Source organism: Corvus kubaryi, unplaced genomic scaffold (assembly GCF_017639235.1).
Source record: "Corvus kubaryi isolate FWS band 111438036 unplaced genomic scaffold, C.kubaryi_AGA036_p1.0 124, whole genome shotgun sequence".
Classification (NCBI taxonomy): Eukaryota; Metazoa; Chordata; class Aves; order Passeriformes; family Corvidae; genus Corvus; species Corvus kubaryi.
Window position 1 is genome coordinate 2897012 of NW_024580659.1, and position 26595 is coordinate 2923606.

The 26595-nt window shown below is 45.7% G+C and overlaps 1 protein-coding gene across 1 annotated transcript in view; it reads left to right on the top strand.

Annotated features, from left to right (window-relative positions):
• The window catches only part of DNAH1 (dynein axonemal heavy chain 1), a 71482-nt gene that overhangs the window by 26841 nt on the left and 18046 nt on the right, over nt 1–26595 (top strand). Inside the window, exons 21-53 of the mRNA XM_042019827.1 lie at nt 90–302; nt 996–1160; nt 1849–1970; nt 2534–2639; nt 3745–3924; nt 4816–4956; nt 5586–5749; nt 6135–6248; nt 6864–7052; nt 8094–8199; nt 9282–9395; nt 9721–9870; nt 10365–10451; nt 10557–10743; nt 10856–10947; nt 11432–11586; nt 13176–13353; nt 13469–13663; nt 14331–14450; nt 15073–15231; nt 15509–15613; nt 16775–16915; nt 17406–17566; nt 18249–18406; nt 18540–18713; nt 19084–19122; nt 20204–20382; nt 21213–21443; nt 22766–22962; nt 23347–23482; nt 24636–24844; nt 25625–25796; nt 26150–26341. Of these exons, the coding sequence (XP_041875761.1) occupies nt 90–302; nt 996–1160; nt 1849–1970; nt 2534–2639; nt 3745–3924; nt 4816–4956; nt 5586–5749; nt 6135–6248; nt 6864–7052; nt 8094–8199; nt 9282–9395; nt 9721–9870; nt 10365–10451; nt 10557–10743; nt 10856–10947; nt 11432–11586; nt 13176–13353; nt 13469–13663; nt 14331–14450; nt 15073–15231; nt 15509–15613; nt 16775–16915; nt 17406–17566; nt 18249–18406; nt 18540–18713; nt 19084–19122; nt 20204–20382; nt 21213–21443; nt 22766–22962; nt 23347–23482; nt 24636–24844; nt 25625–25796; nt 26150–26341 (5031 nt within the window). The remainder of the gene's footprint in view (nt 1–89; nt 303–995; nt 1161–1848; nt 1971–2533; nt 2640–3744; nt 3925–4815; nt 4957–5585; nt 5750–6134; nt 6249–6863; nt 7053–8093; nt 8200–9281; nt 9396–9720; nt 9871–10364; nt 10452–10556; nt 10744–10855; nt 10948–11431; nt 11587–13175; nt 13354–13468; nt 13664–14330; nt 14451–15072; nt 15232–15508; nt 15614–16774; nt 16916–17405; nt 17567–18248; nt 18407–18539; nt 18714–19083; nt 19123–20203; nt 20383–21212; nt 21444–22765; nt 22963–23346; nt 23483–24635; nt 24845–25624; nt 25797–26149; nt 26342–26595) is intronic.

The following is a 26595-nucleotide window of genomic DNA, read 5'->3' on the forward strand; positions in this document are numbered from 1 at the left end:
GAGAGTGGCATTAAGAGAGTTGTGGAAGCTGAGATAACCATTTGCACGGCTTGTATCTTGAAATTAAATTGTTTGTCCCTCTGTTCCAGGCACTCAACAAGGTAGAGAATGAATGGAAATCTGTTGCATTCATTGTGACGCTTTACAAAGACACAAATACCTATATTCTGAAAAGCACCGATGACATTTCTCAGCTCCTAGATGATCATATTGTCCTGGTTCAGAGCATGTCTTTCTCACCCTTCAAGAAACCTTTTGAGGAAAGGATGAACTTGTGGGAAAACAAGCTGAAGATGACACAGGTACTGGTTTTTACCCACCACACACGGGTGGTGAAGGCAGGCAGCTGGGCTGGGCTGCCATGCTTGAACATGGACTGTGCAGTTGCTGCTAGGGAGCTGGAAGGACAGTTATCAAGAGAGTATCAGTCTTTAGTGAAGAATAGGGCCTGTGAAAGCCCTTTGACTCTAGGAAAGTAATGCAGCCCTTTTGCTGCCTATTGTGACATGTTTTGGTGGGCCCAGAACTCGCCCATTGCTGTGAATAATGTTGCTGGTCTCTCTAATCATACTGTACTAAGTGGACCTCACAGATTCTTACATACCCTGTGAAATCCACACTAATCTTTCGCATCTCAGTGTAGGAAAGCACATGGAAGACTGCTGTTTAAGCAGAATCTGGCAGACTGTGCCAGCACTTGCTCATCAAACCAGGAACACCCAGCAGGACTCTGACAGCAAAATAGCAGTGCTGCAGGAGAAAAGTTCCAAAACTTTTGGAAAGGGGAGTGCTAGGAAGTTGTTAATTACTTGGAAAGGAAATTCCAGCTCCTGACCCTCTAGGTAGAGTTTTAAAGTGTGGAAGGTCTAAGTGCAGCATCACTTTTTTTTTTCCTTCCTCGTATTTTTAAACCCGTTCTGGTGCACAGTTTGAATGGTTTTGTTGAACAGGTTCATAGCATGGTGTCCTAATACGCTTTTCTTGCTTCCCACTAGGATGTCCTAGAGGAGTGGCTGAACTGTCAGCGCTCTTGGCTCTACTTGGAGCCAATCTTTAGATCAGAGGATATCAAAAGACAGCTCCCAGTGGAAAGCCAGCGCTACAACACCGTGGATAAGGATTGGAGGCATGTCATGAAGAATGCTAATGCAAACCCTGAGGTATGTGCCTTGATGAAAGCCAGTGCAGGTATCTCAAACACCTTGGAGCTGTGCTCACACAAGGATTGTGTCTTTGAGTCATTGTTTTCATAACGGTGTGGACATGAGCAGCACTGTATAAACCATGTAGCCTTGCCCAGGGCATTGTGCTGGCTTTCTTCTCTTGGAACTTGGCTTTTTGTTCTGGTGTCTGAAAGGACAGAGTAGTCACCCTGTAGTGCCTTCCACCCCACCAGGTGCCTCCTCCTCAACACACAGACTCCCTGCCTCCTATGACTTTTGTAACCTGCTGTGGTTGTAATCCATAAGGTAACTCCTTCAATTCCTCCTCAAGACTGACTCTCTGAGTTTTTTAGAACCATTGTTTTTGCCTATTTTTGTGTCCTGGTAGCAGTGCTCTGCTCTCTTCTGTTCTCCAGTCTCTACTTGCCTGGACTCCTTCACCACTTGTGTTCCATATTACAAATGTTGGTATTTAGGGGAACCCAGAAATGTGCTTGTCTCCATAAGGGCTGTTTACCCTCCTTGCCCACAAAGCTTACACCTCTCCAGATCCCTGAGAATTCCTGCAAATGAGTCATTTAAATCCTATCAGTAACATCACTGGGCGACCCAATTATCTCCATTGCCTTATCTCCCACATGCTCAGGATACTGATGCTACCTCTGGATTACACATTCTGTTTTAGGTGATTTCTTTGTGCCCTGATCCAGAGCTACTGGAGAAGCTGCAAAATTGTAATAAACTACTTGAACTTGTGCAGAAAGGGCTGAGTGAATATCTGGAGACAAAGAGAGCTGCTTTTCCCAGGTAACCCCAAATTTCACTGGGCGAGATCACACTCCCTGGTTCAGAAAATATGAAAGGGGAGGCTCACTGCAGTTCATTCTGCCAAGAAAGAGCAAAACCATCTAAGCTTAGGATTTATTCATGGCCTGCAAACATAAGCCAAGCTGTGCCTTTCAATGCTGCCATCTGATGGGGAGAAAACAGGCGCACACAAGTGTGGTGAGTTAAGGACAGTCTGGTAGCATCGTTGCATATCTGTGCCTCAGGATTTGTGTAGAAAGGGTGGGGTAAAATGAAAGCCTCCAAGTAACTTTGTCTCTAATTCCTGAAGGAAGATTTCTCTTTATTGACACTCATTTAAACCCTCTTTGCTTGGAAGTAACTGACTTCTGCAGAAGGAGAAGTCTGTCTCTGCAGAAAGGGAGATGGCTGGATGGTGGCTGCTCATCTACACAAATACAAAGAGATCAGTGAGCAGTCAGAAGCAGTGTCTTTAGCAAAAGGCTTGTTCCCCATCACACCAGAACTTAGCCCTTGCTGCTGCAATAAACAGAGCCTCCTCATGCTTCCCTCTGTGTTTGTAGGTTCTACTTCCTTTCGGATGATGAGCTGCTGGAAATCCTGTCTCAGACAAAAGACCCCACTGCTGTACAACCTCACCTCCACAAGTGCTTTGAGAACATTGCACGGGTAAGCAAAGCAAGCACATGAGTGGCTTGGCCCACCTTTGGAAAGCTGTGTCATGGGAACTTGGGGGCATTCTGAGGTCTGGAGGAATGTTCACATTCTGCTGTATGGAAATGTATCTCCTGGGAACCTGTAACTGTATGTAGGCATTGCAAGGTGCTGCCTGTCCTGAAGTGGGATTCCAGCAACCTCACTTTAGACATTTCAAAGCCAGGCATCTGCCCATGAACTGGGTACCCTTCATTATCCTTCAGACAGTGGTGGGGAAATAGGCATCTGAAAAGGGTGACTTAGGGAAATCCACTTAGATATACATCCTAGGAGGAGAGGACGCTCCCTCTGGAGATGTGTGTCCATCCGACCATGAAGGCCAAGAGAAATAGCTCTGACTTAGCTGTCTACTCACAGGCACCTGGTTAGGATGGAATCCCACTACTGCTGAGAGCCCCAGAAGGGGCAAGGATGGAGCAAGCCTGAGTTGAATTAAGTTTCTGCCTTCATCCCTACTTAGGAGCTGGAGTTAACCTGGCTATTCTTCCTCTTTTTTATTCCTAATAGACTTCAGACTCCATAGCTAGTCACAGCTCGAACCACCACAATACTCAGACAGTAAAACCAATCTCCTAGTCATTAGTTTGGAAAAATAGAAAGGAAATTGGACTGGAAACCTGGTGCAAAGCCATTGGAATAAATAAGGGGACTTCCAGTGATATGCTGGGGCATCAAAGAAGCTGTTAAAATTTTACTTTTAAAGCCAGGCACTGTGACATCAAGGGAAATGATTTGAATCTGAAGAATTGAGCGGGAGTCAAGGGTCTGAATCCTAGACAGGCGATGAGAAATGTTCATCCCAGCTATAATTTGATTTGCTTCACTCAATTCACACAAGCGATGCGAATCTCTTGTTTTCATACAATCATTTTCCATTATTTGGAGAGGTCATTTTGCACGTCTGTCGCACACTTTATTATCACTACTGGCAACCAAGTTTGGCACCAGGATTATAATGAGCAAACACTGGTATAGGTTGGCTGTCCCCCAGGGGCAGGAAGGCAGGGATAGAAAGGAAATCCTCCACTCACATCTCCTGTTGTGCTTCTTCCATTAGCTGATGTTCCAGGAAGACCTACAGATCACGCACATGTACTCTGGTGAAGGAGAAGAGGTGAAGCTGTTTACTCCCATCTATCCCAGTGAGAATGTGGAGGACTGGCTGCTGGAAGTGGAGAAATCCATGAAGGCCAGTGTTCGGGACAACATAGAAAAATCAATTGGTGTTTATCCAGAGGTAAGTTTTATCATAGACTGGCAGGTCTCTGGTGTGTTAGTTGCAGGCTTGCCATAGAGGTCACCAGAGATGGGGCTGATGAACTTGGGATGTATTCTACTAGAATAGTCTATTCTATTCTGCTTTCAAAATACAGCCTTTCATCCAGTTGTGTGCCTGTAAGTGCAGAATGGGCAGCTGAGCAAGAAGCAAATGGTCCAGCAGAATGCAAACCCTGCACACTCCCTCACAGTTTCCCTGTAGCAGAGAACAACCCTGTATGAATCCATATCTGTTCATCTCTCCAGACTACTTCCTCTTTGTAAGGATCTTCTGCCTCAGCTCTCATGTCTCACACAGTGTGCTAGGGGCTGGTGAAAGTAATCAAGGCACATGAACTGTTGGTTTCAGTCAGTGCATAGGGGATGCATCTTAGTTCTGGTTTCTGTATAAAAGCTATGCTGGTGTAAAATTGAAATTTCTAATCTAGGGAGGAAGAAAGGCTGAAAAAATAAAGAGGTCTTGGATATTTCTGTTACTTTTTTTAAATTCAGACTGAAAATTTGAAAATAGGAAAGTTAGAACAGGCCAGAGGAGGGGAAACATTCTTTTGGGTCTCACAGATTCCTGCTCTTCAGCTGCTACTGGCTATGTGTAACTGGTTACTGCAGGTGGCATACTGGAGAGAAGGTACCTGCTGTACTCCGTGGCCAGAGAACCTGTGCCTGAAGATTTCTTCTCAGCAAGTGGAGGGGGAAAAAAGGGAAAGCCTCTTGCATGAGAATTCTGTGCTTATTTGTTAATCATGCATCTCAGAGCAAGAGGACATAGAAATAAATAAATAAATAAATAAATAAATGTCTCACCACCTTTTTTCCACCCTTTCTCACACCTGTTTTTTTCTATTTTAAGACTCCACGTACCACATGGGTTTTGCAATGGCCTGGCCAAGTGGTCATTGCTGGCTGCCAGATTTTCTGGACAAAGGAAGTGTCTGAAGCTCTGGAAGCTGGAGATTTGTCCAGCAGGCTTTACCCACAGCTGAGTGCTCAGGTATGAAAATGAATGGAAGGGTGAGATTTTGCCAGATGGAGACTTTTCAGTCCTCAGACCTCAGACAGGTTATAAATACAGCCAGGACAATACTGGTGGGGAAACAGAGACACATTCTTGCATAGCACTGTTCAGGTGAAAAAACAGGTTATCTTCTTAATCATTAGGATATTTGTCATAATAAACCTCAAATATACAGGACTGATAATATGATCACCACCTGAACATTATAACAAGGTGAAAGATAACTTCTCCAGGGTTACCCAAGAAGCCAAAGGTGAAGAACTGAAGTGATGGACAGTGGCAGAAACTGCATCCTTCATATCAGTTCTGTGCATGAGATACTGATATGATACATACCTGATACCTGAGAGTTATTAGCTCGGGACTTCATGGTGGCTTAACTCTTTCCTTTCACCTGAACATGGTAGTGGTTTAGGCAAAACTCAGCTCTGAGCCAGTCATGAATAGGGTTTGCTTTCTGAGCAACCATTTGTACTTCTGACAAGAGAAGAGGCAGAAGTTGCCTGAGCACAGCCTGTCATCTGAGACTTAGCATGCCCTGAGTTTGATTGCATTGTGTTGGTATAGAATGGATTGCTTCAGGGTACTTTCCTTTCCTTCCCCAGCTGGGAGATTTGGTGGCCCTGGTCCGTGGGAGACTGTCCAAGATGCAGCGAGCAGTGTTGTCAGCTCTTATTGTGATCGAGGTCCATGCCAAGGATGTTGCAGCAAAGCTGGTTGAGGAGAATGTAACGAGCATGAACGATTTTGAGTGGATCTCCCAGCTCAGGTTAGAGAGCACAGCTGTTGAACCTCACCTGGCCTCCCTGGCCAGTCTCCATTCTCCTTGCCCGTCAGCTGTGTCCATGACAGATGGAAACGGGAGTTTGAGATGGATCTAGTTTTGATGGCATCTTCTTTGGCAATATGGACTAACCCATACAATGACGTTTCACTGTGAAAAGCCATGTTTCCTGCCCAAGGGGTGCAATGCTTGATCCCAGGTCCTGTGAGAACTCCTGTCCACCCTGCTGTGTTACCTTATCCTTTCTGCTCTTGAGAGGGAAATCCCTTAACATGCAGGTCTCCAAACCTGCAGGCTATAATCTCGTGAGCTGCTGTTTTGTCTGCCAGACAGTGTTTATCTTTCTGATGTCATGTTCACTCATCATTAGATACTACTGGACGAGGGGAGACCTGTACATCAGAGCAGTCAATGCTGAGTTTATCTATGGCTATGAGTATCTGGGGAACACTGGCCGTCTGGTTATCACTCCCCTCACTGACAGGTAAAGACATTGTTTTCTGGGTAATAAATGCACCTTTTTTCCCTTTATTTTTTTTTCTTCTGGATGAACAGGATTAAACCAAGGATCTGACCATGCAGGTCTTACAGCTTAATATATGTAAATAGAATCCATTTGTACAGTAAAGGACTACCTGAGACAAGTGCACAGGAGCACCCTGACATTGGTTGCTACTGTGTTCCTAGTGATCAGTGCTCAGACTGATTGCTTTCACTCTCCTAATTCTGAATGTAGTGCTCTGACTCATATAAAATGCCTACCTGATAGCTAAGGAGCTCTTCTAGAAACCAGAAGGTAGCAGCTAGTACTCTAGAATATGCAGCAGAAATAATAGTTTTACCCTTTTGTAACTGTCCTTTTTCCAGAAAATGAATGTGTAGCCAGTGGCAGAAGGATTTATCCATGCAGGCCCCCATGAATACTAATCAAGGCCACATAGCTCTAACTCCTTTGCAGAATGCTGCATATCTAAGCAGTTTTGTAGAATAATGAATGATGGATTCCTCCTTGTCTCCAGCTGGATAGATCATATGTCTCCTTGCTGAAATCAGTAGTACAAATGCTTTTTTTCATCATCTGGTCTCTTCTTTGTTGTAGGTGTTATCTGACACTTACAGGAGCTCTGCACCTGAAATTTGGAGGAGCACCTGCAGGACCAGCAGGAACAGGCAAAACAGAAACAACAAAAGACCTGGGCAAAGCACTGGCAATCCAAACTGTAGTATTCAACTGCTCTGACCAACTCGACTTCATGGCAATGGGCAAGTTTTTTAAGGGACTAGCCAGGTACAGTGAAATGCTGAGTGTCTTCGTTGAGGAGTGGGTAGGATACTGGGATGCTGCACACTGGGAATTGTTGAGTATATTTCATAGCAGCCCAAAAGAACAAGCCCTAGCAGAAGAACAAAGCCCTAGCAAGGGGGTTACTGAGTTCCAGAATGAGCAAGGTTACAAAATTCCAGCCAGAAAGGAAGGACAGTTGATCCAATTTTAAAAAGAGAGATAAAAGGAGATCCTTGTTCATTTAAGGCAAAATTAAAATGCTTTGAGCTAATCCACAATGCACTAATCCACCTGTGCAAATGTTTGCAGCTTTAGCCTTTATTTTAATATCATCCATGTTGGACTGAGATTCAGCCCACAAGCTGCTTAATCTTAAGAAGAAGAGAATCTGCTGAGAGTATTCAAAATTGAGCAGCCAAGAGAGACTGCTCTAAGCCCTGAGGGATCCTCTCAGAGAGGCTTCTCTCTTCTCTACATTTCAAACAGAGCTGGTCCAATTAGTCTGTTGCACACTGGTGAATCTGCATTAGTTACTCTGACAAAAGCTGATATTCTTTTCTCAGATGTTTTTTTTGTAAGTAATTTAACTTATTTCTTAAGCCATGTCTTGTGGGAAGATCACCTTCCTCATATGCATGCTTCCAGCTTTATAGTTTTTCAAACTCTGAAAAATGGACTTAAGAGTTACCTAAACTGTACCTGCTACACTTACAGCTCAGGTACAAACCAGGAATTCAACAGGACAACTCTTTAAAGCTCAAATCTGTACCATGCAGAATCTGTCCCAAGCTCTTGGATCAGTTTCTGCCATGGTCACTCATTGCATGGCCTGGAATGCACAGTCAGGGTGTCCACTGAGCCAGGACACTGTGGCTGTGTCCCTGTTTGCCATGGGACATCAGGGCCCTTTTGTGTTCGTTTCTAGTCTCTGTTATGCCTACCCAGTATGTGGATATATAATTTCAAGAGCTAGCTGAACTTTTGACTGCAAGTTTGCTCCTGTGTGGTGTTCCTGATTCCCTTCATTGTTCCTTCCTTGCCCAGCTCTGGTGCCTGGGCTTGCTTCGATGAGTTCAACCGCATCGATATCGAGGTGCTGTCTGTGGTGGCCCAGCAGATCACAACCATCCAGAAAGCACAGCAGCAGAGGGTATGTAAGGAACACGGGGATGCAAAGGCAGGCAAAAAAATCTCCACTGGAGCTAGCTCAGGCAAGTCCTTGTCTCTGCACACTCCTTCATGGAGGACAAGCTTCACTGCTCAGGGGTAACTCGAACAGGCATCCTTGAGGAGAGGTTTGAACGATGTCCTAACTGTGGCACATCGTATCAGTCCATTATGCAGTCAACATCCTCAGGGGAATTTTTAACTTCACCCCAGTCTGGGCTGCCAGAGTTGCCCCTACTCTCACAGCCTGAAGTACCTCTCAGCTTGAACTGTAGTGCCAGCAGACTTTGGTGTGAGAGACACTCTGATACAGATCCACTGAGCTGATAAAAATTGGAGGTGTGATAAAGGCAGCCAGTGTTCTGCCATGAGCTGCCCAGCACCAAATTTGTCAAAATGTGTTAACCAAGCTTTGGTGGATTCACAAAATCCAGTATGTGCAGAAAGAAGTATATTCATGCACACACAGAGTTGCATTGTAAAGTGAATTGTTGTGCATTGTTGGCTTTAATGGAGATTCAGCTGTCAGCCAGTCTAGCAGCCAGCCTCTGCTTTGTTCTCTGGAGGCCCAGAAGGGTTAAGACCTGAACCTCCTTGACTTTGGCTTGGAATTAGAAACTTGCTCTGTGTAAATTCTTCTGCATTACTTTATCCCCCATCTGAAATTACTACCTACACAGCTTTAAAAAGGATTTAGGTTTCTCTTTGCCCTCTTTGCCATGAATTAATGCAGCTCTGATCTCTAGTGCAAAATAAATGGAAAGACATTTGTTTACAGCTGGAGGGATAGAAGTCTGTTCAAGAGTAAAAAACCGAAAAATAATAATTAACCTATAAATAAATCTTCAACAAGCCCAGTTTTTTATACAAGGAAAAATATTGCTGGTAATACTGGGTTCCTGCAGTGGGACCAGATTGAGTCACTACAGTTGTGGGCAGCTGTGTTTGTGCTTTATAATTTAACAACTAAAAGCCATTGTTCTCCTCTGGGAAAATTTTGCTTCATTATTTAGTTTGCAGGTCAGGCTCTGTTCTTTGAGGATGATCATATTTTTAATTTTCCAGGTGGAAACCTTCATATTTGAAGGCACAGAGATCCCACTGGTGCCATCCTGTGCAGTCTTCATCACGATGAACCCAGGGTATGCTGGGCGCACTGAACTGCCCGATAACCTGAAGGTGAGGAGGGCAGGCTGCACAGACAGAAAGAAGAGGGGCAGTACAGGTGCTGGGTGCTGCCTGGACCCAGCAGTGTGTCTGTGACAAGGGTTAGGATGTGACACTTTTGGAAAGTCTCAAGGATAACTTTGAGATTGAAACACTTGTGTGAGGAAATGGCACCGTTCAGATTGCAGTCTGCAGGGATGCTGCAGTGAGAGCTGCCAGGCACACTCATGCTGTGTCCTCCAAACAGTCTGGGATGGATACTCAGCCTTTTCAGTTTGCTGGGAAAAAAGCAAGAAATGCCAGTGTTTTGATGTTGTGTTGGATGTGTATGTTCCAGGCTCTCTTTCGTCCTGTGGCTATGATGGTCCCAGATTACTCCATGATTGCTGAGATCTCACTCTACTCCTTTGGGTTTAATGAAGCCAAAGTCCTTGCAAAGAAGATCACCACAACATTCAAACTGTTGTCAGAACAGCTCAGCTCCCAGGTAGATGCCCTAACGTCCATGAATGTTTTTCGAATGTGAGACTTTCTCAGCCTAGGCATGAAGTACCTGGATGGTTTTCTTGGTACCTTGTGATAGCATATCTCAAAAAGGTCACCACACCCTTTCTTCATCTTCCTTCTTTCTTTCTAATTCTCGTTTCTGCTCCTGTGGCTGGACTTGGATTCACCTTAAAGAATATTTAGGGTTACAGTGGCAGGACAGTTGAGCCAAACAGCCCTACCTGCTTTTCGTTCTACCTAGGATTTTTCATCATGCACTTATTCACATCTTCCTCATTCGTAGACTGTACAGCTGAGGACTAATTAGTTATTTGAAGGATCCTGAGAGCAGACTTGAATGAAGGAGGAATTGTTCTGAAAGCATAACTCTCTCATTTTTCTTTTCTCACCTGTTAACTGAGTGCATGCATAAGTTTACTTTTTTAGGTGGTGCTCCTCTATCTGATGACATTGTTTCCTCTGTGCCTTTTTCAGGACCACTATGACTTTGGGATGAGAGCTGTGAAGACTGTCATCTCAACAGCTGGCAATCTCAAAAGAGAGAATCCTGATATGGATGAGGTAAATGTGCTTTTACTTCACACTGCCATGGACTTATGGGGCCTTTTCTGCATCCTCATATGAGAGGAAAGATCTCTGAAGTCCTGAGTCCTTAAATCCTTGCAGGAGCTGATCTGCCTGCGAGCTATTAGGGATGCCAACGTACCCAAATTCCTGCAGGATGACCTCAAGCTCTTCAATGGTATTGTCTCAGATTTATTTCCAAATATCAGAGAAACACCTGTTGATTATGGCATCCTGGAGGAAGCCATCCGCAAATCCTGCATCCAGGCGAATCTGAAAGATGTTGATGGTGAGGAAAAAGGCTCTCCACAAGCTCCCTCTGGCCCTGGGCTTTTAGTCCAGCATGCTGTCCTAGGAAAGAGACTGTTCCCAGACCCACTCTGCATCATCTTCCTGTACAGGTTTTGTTACGAAGTGCATCCAGCTGTACGAGACCACCGTGGTTCGTCACGGCCTGATGCTGGTGGGACCAACAGGTTCTGGGAAGACAAAGGTATGAGTGAGACAGTTTGCTGGCCCCAGCAAGCCATCACCTACCTAGTGATGCAGAGGGTTAAGTTTCACAGAAGACCCACACTGGCATTTGAAGCTGCTCTCAGATAGAAGTCAGGGCACAAAGATACTGCCTGTTAGTAAAAATTTATAGCCATGGGGAGGTATATTACTGGTTCACTCTTTTGAGCTGTGAGATTAGACTGAGGCTTATTAGTTCTGCTGCAGGTTTCTAAGGCTGAGACGTATTTTGACCTCTCGAGGTGCTTCAGGCCTCTTGCACAGATGATCTAACTTCCTCCTCCACTGCATGCAGAGTGCTTAATTGCTGCGCTTTTATTTCAGCCAGGTATCTCCTTACTATGATATTACGCTTCACTATGTCTCTTTTCTCACTGCCTTTTGAATGCAGTTGCTGTGAGAGCAAGTGGCTTTGTCGTTCTGGAGCCATGGCAGTTAACTCTCTGTCTGTGCTGCTTTTGCAGAGTTATGAAGTCCTGGCAGCTGCAATGACATCACTGAAAGGTCAGCCTGCAGCTAGCGGCGGGAATTACGAAGCAGTCCGCTACTTTGTACTGAATCCCAAATCCATCACAATGGGCCAGCTCTATGGAGAGTTCAACTTGCTAACGCATGAGTGGTAAAGTACAAAACCTTCTTTCCTTTCTTCCAGACAGAAAACACTTTTCTGGTCTTGAGCATCTTCTCTTCAAGGCTGAGAACCGTTTGGGGTGGTGGCATAAAACCAGAAGCGATCAAGTCCTTCTCCCCACCAAGCTACAATAGCCAGTCACGGCGATTTAAGCTGACATCCCTCATTGTGTGCTTGGCCTGTCTGCCAGCACATGCCCAGACAGTTCCTGCAGCTCAGCTCGCAGCATTAACTGCAGAACAATAATTCAATAGCTGTGGAGCACATGCCTCTGCTCCTAAGATACAGCAGCTTAAAAACATTTGTGTTGCTTCTGAAGAAAAGTGACCTCTGGACTGCGCACTTGAATTGTTCTGTATAAATACTCTGGTATCCTTGAGTGATGAGGAATGACTTTGAGGCATAAAGCGGCATTTCATTCCCGTTGCCAGGGCTCCTGCTTGCTTACATGGTTTGGAAACAAGAACCAATAGCCCACTTGCCCTCTTTACAGCCAGGTGCTACTGCTTATGTTTCCATATGTGACCCAAGGTTGACTTTGCAGCTCGCTTTATCCATAAGCTAGGATGTGAGAAGCAGTGTGACTCTCCCTTTGGCCCTGTCAGCCAGCACTTGTTTCAGGGCAAAGCTAAAGACTGTGTTCTGTAAAATGAGGGAAACTAAATATGTATGAAACTAACTACCTCTAGGAAAAGTGCAAGCAAGTAAACATTACTGATGCCGTGACCAGAACTTCCCAGCTTAGGATCTGGTATATATTTACTGAAGGACATTTTATAGGAGTTCCAGTTAAGCTCAACAGTTTATTTATGATGTGACTCTACCCAAGGGCAGCACACAGGCATGTCAATGTGACAAAAAGAAAAATACAGCAGTCATTAAAATATATTTACAGACAAATCCATCTGTTTTAATCAGCTGGGCCTTAGAACAGACTCTTTTCCCTTGATCTCAGTAACAATACTCTGGAATTCACTAGTACTAGAAAAATAACAAATAAATATTTAATAGTGGGAGTAGAGTCCAGGGTCTGAATGGAAACTACACTCCAGGTTTCCATGTACAGATTAAATTCTTGTTGTCAACAGCCAGCATTCCTTGTGTCTGCTCTCCTGGTCACCAGCTCCAGTGCCACCCGGGTTCACAGGCAGCAGGGGATGGGGAACTTCAGTTATAAAAAGGGTAGGGTCATGCTCTTTAGCCTGGATTTATCCCTGTAACCTAGAGAAAAAGAGAAAAAGACACACCTCCAGAGAGCAGATAACCTGCCTATGACCTGAACTGGATGCTAGCAAGGCCTCTTTACTCTTCACTGAGGACAGAGATGTTAAAGGGAAGGTTGACATGTTAGTTAAATGACATGAATTCCAGATTCTAATGCCCAAAAAAATTGTTTTGAAGTGTCACTCAGGCTGAAATGTGTCTCAGTAAAAAAAAGAATGAGGTGGACTTTTTTGCAGCTCATGGATAACGGAGACACATGAACCCAGATAAGATTGCCTTTTGTGGTGGGAACTTTGCCATTTATTTCAGCAAAACCAGAACAGGCCAAGCCCTGCCTTCCTCCTGCCTTTCAGGACAGATGGGATCTTTTCCACACTCATCCGTCGGGGAACCGTGGCCACTGACTCCAACAAGAAGTGGTACATGTTTGATGGGCCAGTGGATGCTTTGTGGATTGAGAACATGAACACAGTACTTGATGACAATAAGAAGCTGTGCCTCAGCTCAGGGGAGATCATCAAGATGACAGAGGTAACTCATCCCTCCCGCTTTTGCTGCCTGTTTTCTGTACTCCTTCCTCCCTGCGCTGAAATACATATCAAAACCAAGCAGGTCCTTATCCTCTCTTTTCTTCTATAATTTCCAGAGCATGACCATGATGTTTGAAGTCCAGGATCTGGCTGTTGCTTCCCCTGCCACAGTTTCCCGCTGTGGCATGGTTTACCTGGAACCCAGCATTTTGGGGCTGGAGCCCTTCATTGAATGCGGGCTGAAAAATATGCCAGACATCATGCAGCGCTTCTCACAGAAGCTGGAATCTCTCTTCAAGAGATTCCTCCAGGTGAGCTACCATTCTATTCCAGCCTTTCCATGTCAGCTTGGATATCAACCAGCCCAGACTTGTCAAGGCCTGGATTTAAATGCCATTGTGGGAACATTTCATACCAGCATAATACCTATCATAGGAACTTCTCTGTGAATTTTGTGGCTTTAATAGAGGTTACTCACCGATCTCTGTAGATGTGACTAAGTCTTATTGGTCATTATAGTTGGTTTTATTTCATTTTAAAATTATCTTCTGGACAAAGCAATCCCTAGTGCAGTTTCATAGCTTACAGTGGAGTACCTCCAGGGAGAAGGTTGTACAAACAAGTCTTGTTATTTCTACTCTGCTGATAAGCCATTATTTTAATGAAGAACCTGGAGCTGCAAAGGAAGGCTCTGAAGGGAGCAAACCCTTAAACAGCACAGATAGCACAAGATGAACGTAACTGTTGCACAGAACCAAAAGGGAGGCCCAGAGGTTTCTTGGTGTTAAGACTTGAACAAGGGGTTCAGCTTGCTTTTCTCCAGACAAAACAGTAGTACTTGGGATGCAGTTGGAAATGGCAGCATTCTCAGTCACACTCTCCCTGCTAAACATAACATGATGGAGGTGAGCAAGAAGATAAAACCATAGACAGCTGTGCTGGATGGTGACACTAAGCTGTCCCTACCTGTCTTTCCAGGAGGCCATCGACTTTATACGAAGCTCTGTGAAGGAGGTAATTGCCTCAACGGACAGTAACCTCACAAGGAGCCTCCTCGTGCTCTTGGAATGTTTGTATCAGCCTTTCGTTCCCATTAAGGTAGATTTTGCTACCTCTATCACTGTTACTTGTGCCTGTAACTCTTAAGGACACTAAGTCATGGAAAGGGTTAGTCACCAGAGAACAAGATGTTGGTGCAGAAAGGTCGTGCTGTAGCTCATCTATGTGGCAGAAGGTATTACAACATCCAGGAAAGCACAAGTAAACCTGGAAGGATTATGCTCTGCCCACTGAAGGAACACAAGATAAGCTCCATGCCTACCAGGCTGGAGGGTAGAGGTTCACTTTTATTTATAGCAGAGGGAATTGGAGAATGAGTGGAAAGCAGAGATCAGAGCTGAGCAGTGATGCACTTCAGATTGCAAGTCCTTTGAGAATTAGTATTGAAGAAGGCTGGGCAATTTTCAAATTAAAAACCTAAGACTAAATTCTTCTCCCAGCTCCTGTTGAGTGACGTTAGTTCAGCAAAGAGAGTCTCTCAAGTACACCAATGAAACAACAAATTTTAATCCACAGAATGTATTAACAAGGCCTGTGAAAAACTGGCTAGAAAAAACTACATAGAAGCTAAATAGAGTTATGAGCAAATTAAGGAGAGTCTGGGGTTTGTGCACCTCAATTACACTTGAGAATTTTTCTTCTGCTTGTCTCTGGTTCTAAGGGATTTAAGACGATTCCCCGGGAGAAGGTTGCTCGTATGGGAGAGCTGATCGAACCTTGGTTTATATTTGCCTTGATCTGGAGTGTGGGCGCTACTGGAGACTCCGCAGGTCGTGAGGCCTTCAGCTCATGGCTCAGGAATAAGATGGCAAAGGAAAGGGTGAGTAAAGGAAAAGCCGATCTTCTCTCGTTATAGAAGAATTAGTAGTGAGGAATGGGGATCAGAGCTGAATGCCTGGAGGCTTTGGATGGACTTCCTCTTGGCATCTGGTATGCCACTTTCTCATAGGGACCCCTGGAGCTGGAAGTTCTGGGAGAGACCTGAGCCCCCTGGCCTGGGTAGCATCCCATTAGTAAAGTCTTCCTTGAAGTAGTGCATATCCTCCTGAGAATTCAGCTGAGTGGCAGCCAGGTTCACCACAGCTTTATTCTCACAGATCCGGTTACTCTTCCCAGAAGAAGGACTGGTTTATGACTATAAACTGGATGATGCTGGACTTAGCAGTACTGAAGAAGATGTGGATGAGGAAGTAGTTAGAGAGGTAAAATATTTCATTTTTTATTCCAAGCTAGGTAATTTAGGAGGAGGGACCAGGAAGCAACACAGTCCTACAGGATTTGGTAGGATTTTCTCATCAAGGGCAAATAAGAAAGGCCTAAAGGAAGCAAACAAGAATGTTTAAATCAAAATTAAGCTTTTCATTGAATCAAGAAGGCAGTTTCTTGCCTTCAGAGTTGTGAACCAGATCTTTCAAAGCTGAGCCAAGAGCTGGTCAGTTGAGACCTGAGTGCCCATGTCAGTGCTCAGAAAAGTCAGAGGTGGCACAGGTGTGGCTGCTGGAGGACAGGGAGAAGCTCAGACGGATAGATCTGTCTGTGTTAGAAAGCAGTGAACAACAGCAGAAGAGCTGTGTGCAGCAGAGTCTGGAGTAGCAGCAAGGCAGACAAATATTCCTTTTCACAAGAGACAGCAGTGTAGGGCATGTCAGGGTCATCTTGACTGACAGTCACCAGACTCTGGGCTAAAATGAATTTAAAAAGGAGGGAAAATGCTTCCCCTTCCTGAAGTGAAAGAAAAGAACCCTACATGAGTGTCAGATGCTTAGCAGAAGGTGCCAGTGTGGTCTCAGTGGGAAGGCCACATGGGGTGGTCAGGAATGTAGATTTTCTCCTGTATTCTCCAGCACAGCCCTGGCAGAACCTCTGTCTCATTTGTACGGTGGCCTCTGGGAGGTTCATCTGCAGCTTCCATCTAGCACAAGGGATCCATGTCTTGTACAAGTAGAAAATCTCACGTGCCTCTGAGTGCAACGTGGGCGATGGCACGGAATGGGAAGACAGGATCCCAGATAAGCCCCCTTCGGCCCTCTGCCATGGGCAGAATTCCTGTTCTTGCAAATACCACAAGTGCTCCATCCCGCTTTGATCCCAATTCTCAGGAGGGAGGGCAGGTGTGTCGCTGCTGGGGTAATAACCTCTAACTCTTGGGCTCTGTCCCTCCCAAAAGTAACGAATCGAACACTCCCAGCATTGCCATACAGAAAGGTAAGGGTGGCAAGACTCAACAGAGGGGCTGGAAACCTGAATTTCTCATCAGAATCCAAGCTATTACACAGGGAGTGGTGACAGGGAAAAGAGCAGCAATAGTTTTCCTAGAAGGGATAGATGCAATTGCCCCCTCTAAGCAGACTCCAATCTTTCAGGTGCGCTGGGAGGTGTGGCTGGATGCTACAGCAAAGTTCACCATGGTTCCAGACACCAACTTCTGTGACATTATTGTGCCCACAATGAACACAGTCCGAATGGCCTATCTGCTGGAGCTGTTGCTCACCAACTATAAGCCAGTATGTGCCCAGCCTTGTCTTCGAATTTTTGATTCAGCCTCTTCCTCTCCCAGTGCAGTCAGAACTTAACAGCTACCTAATACTTTGAGATTATTTCCCACTCCCACAGATTTGTATTCCTCTGCTCCAATCTGTGTTTAAACACTAGGAGTTATCCATTCAGTCCCCAGGCACCATGGCAGCACCCCAAAGGAATATCAACACTCAGCTGTTCGATCAAAACACAGCAATTGCTAGATAGCCCATCACCATCCCTCTTTACCTGTTTCCTACAGTTCCATTTCATATTTCTCTGGTTGGATTCCATCCACACCAAGAGACGTTGGTGTTGGGCAGCTGACCTTACTGAAGAAGCAAGGCCAACAGTCCTCTCCCAACCTTTAAATGCCTAACAGAGCAGTAATCTGCATTTCCTCCAGCAAATGTCAGAGTGCTGGGAAACACAGACTGCTTGCCTGTGATTATGCTGCATTGCTGATTGTGCTTCTAGGTTCTCTGCATTGGTCCCACTGGCACAGGGAAAACTCTCACAGTTGCAGACAAGCTTTTGAAGAACTTGCCTAACAAATACATCACCCACTTCCTGATGTTTTCAGCACGCACCTCTGCTAACCAAACCCAGGATCTCATCGACAGCAAATTGGATAAGAGGCAAGATTCCTTTCTGTGTGTGCAAGGGCAGTATCCCTGAGCTCAGTGTTTCTATCAACTGGGCTATTTAGTTTCATCCCAAGACCTGAAGGGGCCCTGAGCATGTACAGCTGTGGATAACAAGTACTCCACACAGCACATCTGAGCTGGGATTGTGAGGGCCAATAATAGCTTGTTATAATGGCAGGAAAGTGAGAAGGATTAGTGAGGGTTGGTAAAAGTTGCTCCAATTCTAGTTATTCCAGAAATACTACATTTCACAGCACAGGTGTTTGCAAACCCTGGTGTGGGATCTTTACAGAAAGTGATGAAGGGAGAAAATGTGGCTGCCCACCCGCAGTCCTACTCCCCACAGTAAACAGCTTCCATTTCGCCTCCCTGGTCAGCCGCTGGTTGGAAGTTTCCAACAGGTTCGTGGGCTCAAGCTTTGCTTTTATATGCACCCATTTACTCCTTGGCATTTTGCATAAGTAGACAAGATTTCACCCGTGCTTGGAAAGAAGCTTGGAACATTGCTCCAGATCTTTTCCATGCAAAGGCCCTTACAAAGGAGTGTATCAAGTGTAAAAATAGCTGAAACTGTTGACTCAGGAAGCATCCAGAGGAAAAAAAGATGCTTTTGGATCAAGTTAGGAGTACCTTTGCAATAGGAGTTGTCCTGACACTGGTTCTGTCCTTGCAGGCGGAAGGGAGTGTTCGGGCCTCCAGTTGGTCGGTACTTCATCTTTTTTATCGACGACTTGAACATGCCCATGCTGGAGCAGTACGGAGCTCAGCCACCCATCGAGCTGCTGCGGCAGTGGATGGACCACCAGGGCTGGTACGACCGGAAACAGATCGGTATGAGCCAGATCCTGTGCCCAGAGCTCTTGGCAAGAGTTGGCCTGTTAGATACGTGTACCTGCTGTGGAGATTTCTGGCGAGGGTTTTTAGCTACAACTCAGCATTCATTCCTGATTTTGCACTCTCCAAGGTACTTTTAAGAGGCTGGTAGATATTAATTTTGTCTGTGCCATGGGACCTCCTGGAGGGGGAAGGAATCCTGTCACCCCACGCCTCACTCGCCATTTCAACTACCTCTCCTTCACCGAGATGGATGACAGCAGCAAGAAGAAGATCTTCTCCACCATCCTTGGCAGCTGGATGGGTAAGTCCTGCAGAAAACTGCCACCTTCTCCTCATGTTGCAAGTCGACCAGATGATAATGGAGTTTGGAACGGGAGGAATTAATATTGATGATCTGATCAAAGTGTTGAAAACTGGAACTTGGAGTAGTTGCTTGAAGATGCTTTAGGGAAAGTGTTTTATGAGGCTTAGCAAACAGAGAGCTCATACACTGTTTAGTCTCAGGGCCAAACTCAGCTGGTGCAAATCAGCAAACTTTAGCTTTGGCTTTCACTGTTGCTTATGTTATCCTATAGCCTGGGCCTTTCAAAGAGGATTTTTTTTTGTGATGGACAATGCTATTCTTAACCTCAATAGGTTAAGCTGGAACTCATTTTTTTGTCTTTTTCTAGATGGACTCCTAGGAGAAAAAAGTTACAGAAATCCAGTGCGTAAGTAAGAGCAGAAAGATGAGAGAGACTGTGAACAGAACAAGCTGGTGGGCACAGCATGGCACAACTTACCTGTGCTCTCAGCAGGCAGACACTTGCCCAGACAACAGCCTTCTGTGGAAGCAGAGCCTTCTGTTACTCTCCATCTGCTGCAGCCTGTAGACAGCTGAGTAGGGTGGATCTGAGCATGGTGCTACAGCCACCATGAAAAAAGGGTTCATTTGGAGTGAAATGAGTCCTCTTATACTTGACAGGGTGGGAATTTAGGATCATCTTTGCAAATATGCCCTCATCTGCAAATATGCCAGTAGAAAGGAGTGAGAATAGTCAGCTATGGGAGAAGCAAAGCAGAGCTTTCTGAGTGCTTGCAATATTCAGAAGCACCAGTACCTGACTGTGATTTCAGGGGCACACTGAAACATCTAGCTGCAGTTTAGAGAGAAACTAAAGGATTTTTGAAATAATGCAAAACAATGCAAAATGCTGGGGTGTCACAGGGCTCTACTTCTCCAGGAGTGTTTGTAATAAGCTTCATTGGGAGAAAAAAAATAATTATGCTCTAAAACTGGCAGCTGTGTTTAAACCTTGCCAGACTGTTGCATAAGAAATTATTCCTCAGTGGCTTTGCATTTGCTGGGCATAGTAAATTGCAGGGGGTTTAGCTAAGAGGGCATTCAAACCTTCTAGCTCAAAAGTAGCTGAGATTTCACAGCAGGAATGCAAGGAGGGAGAAGGAAAATCCGTCTGGAATATTTCAGGTAGGCATCACCTGTCTGGCAGTGCCTCCTCTGTTCCTGGGGGGCATGAAGTCTTCACACCACAGAATCATTGTGAAACATTCTTCCACTCCCAAATTTGATTCACATTAGTTGATAAACCCACTGGCAGCTGTCCACTGCAGTGAGCAGGTGCTTGGTCAGGTCCCTCAGTGTCTCTGCCGAAAAAAGCAGAAAAAAGTGCATTTCTGCCCAAGTCCTAGCCAGCACCTCTGACACTCAGAGCCACCTTCCTGCACTGCAAGGACCTTCTCAGCCCAGAGTCACTATCCTGACATCCTCTCCCACTATTTCTGTCTCTGCAGCAGGAGCAGATGCAGTAAAAGACTTGAATGAGCCCTTAGTAGATGCCACAATCTCCGTGTATTTGACCATCACATCCCAGCTGCTGCCCACGCCAGCAAAGTCACATTACACCTTCAACCTGAGAGACCTCTCAAAGGTGTTCCAGGGCATGCTCATGGCTGAGCCCAGCAAGGTCGAGGTGAGTCCTCCCATCAGCACAGCCCTGCCACCCAGGGCAAGACCAGAAATGTTCTAGTTGAGGCCTCACCCACAGGCCTGAAAACAGGCTTCAATTTCCCTTTGGAGATGCATTTTGATACTGCTCAATGGGTGTGGTGGCCTCCCCTTTGGCTATTGCTTAGTACCAGTAGAAGGCAGACCCCCCTTTCATCACAGGCCTTCCTTGGCATGGTGAAGCAGGTGAGTGGCCACAGGGAGTCAGTAGGACACAGCCCACCCATTCAGGGCTGGATGGAGCCATGGGGGATCAGACAGGGACCAAGCAGGGGCAGAAGTGTTGTTCTATTACCTGCTTCTGTCAGTGGAGGCTTCTGCCCCTTCAGCTCTCCTGAGGACCTTGCTCTGGCTCCAGCCTGGCCAGTAGAGATTGAATTATCACTGGAAGTACTTAAGGCCCTAAGTACTATAGGTTCTGTGCTATCAACCAAGTAAGAGGATCTTTCATAAAACACACAAGAAAACTGTAAAAATTAAATCAAACTGGGGAAAGATAAAAACAAAGAACATAAAATTTAAATCTCTCGAAGAAAGCCTGACATATGGACAAATAGAGGAGGATAAGCTGAAGCTGTAATGAGCTCTCTGCAAAGCAGCTGTTTTGACAAGAGTTGTTTTTGAGAGGAGAAGGGAAAGCAGCTTCCTCCGCCCAGTTCTTTCTCCGCTCCAGCTGCCTTCTAACAGGAGTGGAGCTGGCCACATGCTGGGCAGGAACCAGCTTTCCTGACAGCAATGCTCATAACACTTCTCTGCTTCTCTCACGGGGGCTGTTTTGCTGGGATTTCCTACCAGAACAAAGAGCACCTGCTGAGATTGTGGTACCATGAGAGCTGCCGAGTGTTCCGTGATCGCTTGGTCAGTGACGAGGACCGGAGCTGGTTTGACAACCTAATGACGAAGAAGATGGAGGAGTTTGGCACCACTTTTAAGGAGGTCATTCCCACGCTGCCAGTTCTGTTTGGAGACTTCATGGAGCCAGGTGCCAATGTCAAAGTATACCAAGCAATCGACAGCCAGGATAAGGTAAGGACCCTGGGAATCATGTTGTGAAGTACATTCGCATCTTCCCGGTCTTCTATAAACAATGGAAAACAGTAATAGTAACAATGGCAGTGTTTTAATTGGAGGTGTCTGAAACCACAAACCCTCCCAGGGGTCTCTTGAGAAATCCTACCCCATATATGAACAGTGGCTGCATGTGTTGTGATGGGCAGTTGAGGTGGAACAAGCTGTCTCTTCATTGCAATCCTGGAGGCAGCCTGCTATGCCAAATCTCCCAAATGAGCCACACATGGGAGAGAAAAGTGAAATTTGCTGGAAAGAAATGGCACATTACCCCCAAACAATACTACTTTTGCCATTAAAGACTTCACAATTGACCTTTACAAGTAATTAATGTTACTGCCAGACTCCCTGTTGGAGAAGATACTGGGAGTACTTGGGTAGTGGTAATTAAGCAAAGGCAATGAGTGGTGCCTTTTGCTCTCATTATCAGAAACAGATGATTATTCTGTCGTCTCTCCTCTTGTGATAGCTGTGTGACAAGGACTGGTAATTAACTGAGCTTTCCAATCCCTTTCACAAAGTAGGTAGGCCTGTCCTCCACCGAGACAGCCAGACTTAGAGGCAGCTGCACAGTCCCCACTGATGCACACAGCACTTAGGCATCTAGGCAGGGATCTCAGCACTGTATGAATTCCAGCTAGTGTTGCTTTCACAGTGAGATTGGTGAGGGGGTAGGATCAAATCCCAGATGTCTTCATGCTTCATCTCCTTCTCTGGCCTGAGGGTGCTGTTGAAGAGAGCCCTGGGAAGGGCAGGAGAAACTGCTTCTGCAGCTATTCCATGTGATGGCTGGACTGGGAGAGGAGTGTGTTACTGTACCCATCTACAGCCAGTGTTGTTTTCTTCCCCGGCACCTGTGCTTTCCAGCCAGGATCCTAACCACAGGATTCAGCAGCAGGCAGTGGTCAGCTATAGAGCAAGGGAGCTAACCCAGAGGGAAGCCTTGGAGCAGTATGGATCAGGCAGCCATAAGCTCTTTTATTTTGAACTACACCCTGCTGTTGCTCAAGGCAAACAGCACTGTTGGGAACAGCAGACTATAGTCACTTGCCTGAGTCAGTTTAAGGTCACCATTGAGCAGCTACTGCCACCACCACTAACTGAATTCAGCCCATCCAGTGGCAGTTCCTTATAGGAGCATGGAGGAGAGCTGCTCCCAGACCCTGTTAAGCACCAGGCTCTGCCCTCCCCTAGTCCTGGCTGTGCCGGCAGACAGTAACCCCCCCTCCACACACAATTGATTTTATCTGGTAGCCACAACTGAGCATTTCTACCCACAGCTGAAGCTTGTGATTGAAGACTACCTGGAGGAGTACAATCAAAGCAACACCCCAGAACTGAAGCTTGTGCTTTTCATGGATGCGATACAGCACATCTGCCGAATCAGCCGGATTCTGCGGCAGGCTCCGGGCAATGCTCTTCTCCTGGGTGTTGGGGGAAGTGGGAGACAGTCTCTCACCAGACTGGCATCTCACATGTAAGTAATGCACTCCCACCTATGCATGTAATGTGGAGCAGCTCCATTGGGGCTGCCTTCAGAGAATCTCTTTTTCTGTCCTTCCCACTGCCAGTTACATGTTTTTCTGGCTGCTGACTCCTCAAATGAGTCAAGAGCTAGGACTCAATTAACATGCACATCTGCACTGGGTTTCTAGCTAGCTCTGGTATCTCTGCTTTGTGTAAAACATGTTCCTGGGTTGGTGGCTGTCCTTGGTGCATAAGGACAAGCGTGTGCTCAGGACTCACTGTGGGAGAACAACTTGCTTGAGTCCTTTCCCCTTGAGTACACAACACATACTGGGAATTGACAGAAGAGGGTATTTTAATCTGATGTAACTCCACAGGCTTCTCTTTCCTTTAGGGCAGAAAATGAATGTTTCCAGATTGAACTGTCCAAAAATTACGGCATGACCGAATGGCGAGATGATGTGAGGAAGATCATGATGAAGGCAGGCCTTCAAAGTCTACCCAAGACTTTCCTATTTGTAGACACACAGGTACAGGAGTATTAGCATGGTGGATTCCATCTTAAAAGGAGTTAAAAACACATCTCCAAGCTCAATAAATTCCCCTGCAGAGTATTAAGGAGCTTGACACAAACCAGACACAACTTGTATATTTCTTCAGTAGCCTGTATTCATCATCTTATAAAAGAGCCTCGGGGAAACTGGAGGTGGTGCATTTATTGCTAGAGGGTCTGTAGAGCTGTGTGTGAGTGGGTGGATTTTTCTCTAGCTCAAGGAAGCTCCTTTCAGCTCCATCCAAGGGTTTGGTGGGTACACAGATTTTAGCTGTCTGAAGCTAAGCACTATGTTGGCCACTGATATCAGAAGTCCTAAGTAAAACGATTCTTTTCCTTTTCAAAAATAGAGTAGATTTAGGACCTTACTCCTGCTGGTTCCACAGGATAATGCTGGCTTGTAACTGTAAACTGTAACTTGCTAATGAGTAGGCCAATTTCCACTTCTGGAATCACAGTTATGTTCCCCATAGGCTTTTTTACTGCCTTCATTATCATAGGAACCATTCCCTTGTGGCGAAGCCCTAAGCAGGGAGATGAGCATCAGTCAAATGCTGCTTGTTCCTGCAGCCTTTTCCCTGCAGTGAGAAGCATATGTGGGAGCAAAGGGGCCCAGGAGGGTACATTTAGTCAAGGAGATGGATGCTGTGTATTTCTGATTTAGCAAAGGTGGAGAGGTGAGTGTAGTGCTGGAGGGAGATCGTCCCACAGCCTGTGACACATCCCTACAATTACTCTGTCTCCCACATTGATAAGCTTTATTTTAATAATGAAGAGTTCTGTGCTGGAGGAACGAAGACCCGGAGCAACCAGGTGTCTGAGGTCTCACTGCAGAGGCAGGGAGCAAGAGCCTGAGCTCAGTTGGTCTGTAAGGAGGCACGGAATGGGCAGAAGGAGGTTTGTTCTCAAACACACCCTCCCACACCTGAAATGGCTGAATATGGCTGTTTAATGGGAAGTGCTGGACAAGAATCAGGGTGTGCCTTTCTGGAGTCAAGTGATCACAGAAATGTTTCTTATTACAGAGGCTGAGGGCTGTATTTATGCAGAAATTATCTCCATGGCATGTGAGACATGACTGCCTTCTGACATAAGAAACTGCTTTTTTTTTTTACCTATCATCTACTTAGATTAAAAGTGAATCCTTCCTCGAAGATATCAACAACTTGCTCAACTCTGGTGACATTCCTAACATTTACAATCCTGAGGACCAAGACCAGATCCTGACAGCTATGAAGCCTATTGTTCGAGATCTAGGGCAGCAGCCCACCAAGGCCAATTTGATGGCTGCATACACAGCCCGGGTTCGCAGCAATATCCACATGGTCCTGTGCATGAGGTACACTTCAGGCCTACAGCTCCATGCTTTTAATGTTAATTATTCCCTCCTTATCCTTTGCCTTGCTTCACTGTGTAATGGGATCTTTATTTCCGAGCCCCAGACTTTGGAGTGGAGAAAGAATAGGAATATGGTATGCAGAACACCTTACCCTAGGACTAAATACTTTTTTTTTTTTTAAACACTTTGCTGGTCTCAAGACAAAGTTTGAAATTTTCAAGAGTATGATTATGTGTGATTCAGATGAAACACAAGGTACCTCTTCCTCCCTGCACCACTGAGCCATTTGTTACAGACATATCTTGAATTTGGGGCTCAGTTGCACCATGTTTGCTTATGAATCTAATGCACAGTCCATAAGCAGCTTGCTCCCTTGCAGGAGGGATACCAGAAGGTACAGGGCATTCCCAGTGCAAGAACAAGTAGAAAAATCAGGCCCATGATTCTGGTTTGGTGATGTGATCCCTGCACCCACCTGCTTGAAATAAACTTCAGAGCACATTTATTTCTTATCGCTTAAGTGTTCTCCCTAGGGAGGGACCCATAAACCATCTTAATACTTCCAGAATATCCCGAGGACTGCCAAGGAATGGGCTCAGACGTGTACCTTTGGGCATGCAGCTCACTGCCTGAACTTTCATTCCCCTTTTCCCTCCTTCCCTGGGTGTATTCCTGTCCCTCTTACTCTGCAAGGCTTCAGGGTGGTTCTGTAGAAGGAAAGCTGTTTTGTCCTTTTATTTGGAGCCAGTTGTAACACATCTCTGCATGCCTCGCCCTCAGCCCCATCGGAGAAGTGTTCCGCGCACGCTTGAGGCAGTTCCCTTCTCTTGTGAACTGCTGTACCATTGACTGGTTCAATGAGTGGCCTGCTGAAGCCCTGCAGACCGTTGCCTCCTCCTTCCTGAGTGAAATCCCACTTCTTGGTAGCGGTAATGAAGATATCAGCGGGATGGTAGGTGCATCCTCGGGAATAATCTGCTCCCGTCTGTTCAGTGTGCTGTGTCTCTGAATACACCAAGACAATGGATGCAGGGCACACCTTCAAAAGTGTCCTACCCCACAGCAGAAATGTGCCATGGCAGGATCATTCAAATGCAGAACTGCATAGCTTTTGTATGCCTTGAAACAGGCTTGGCCATTTGTTACCCCTCTAGGGCACTAAAGCCCACACACACACATGAGCTCTGCTGTAACTGTACAGTTTGGTTCTTCATAAGCCCCTTTTGCTCTCTCTGGGCATCACATGGATTTGCCTTTCACATGTTCAGTGCTGAATAAGATTGCTTCTTTCCTTTCTCCTTGTAGATTCAAGTATGTGTAGCAATCCACCAGAGTGTGGCAAAGAAGTGCCAGTTGTTCCTAGCAGAACTGGGCAGACACAATTATATCACTCCCAAAAGCTACCTGGAGTTCCTCAGCATATTCAGTTCCCTCATTGGAAAGAAGCAACAGGAACTGAAGACAGCCAAGAACAGGATGCAAAGTGGCCTGGACAAGGTTTGTCCCTCATACCCAGGAAAGTTTTGAGGCCACCCCTTATGCACTCTGAGCAGTGTATTTATAGCTGCAGAGATGCAGTGAGATGTCCTACACATCCTGTGTAACAGGAAAAAATTCAGGCTAAAGCAAGTGAGAACTATGCCTTCTGCCAGGGCCAGTCTTTCTGAAGGTCTGAGTCTGCAATGGCTCTGAAAGAATAATGATCCCCAGTCTTAGGCGACCACAGACCTCTGTGTAGCTCATCTCTCAGG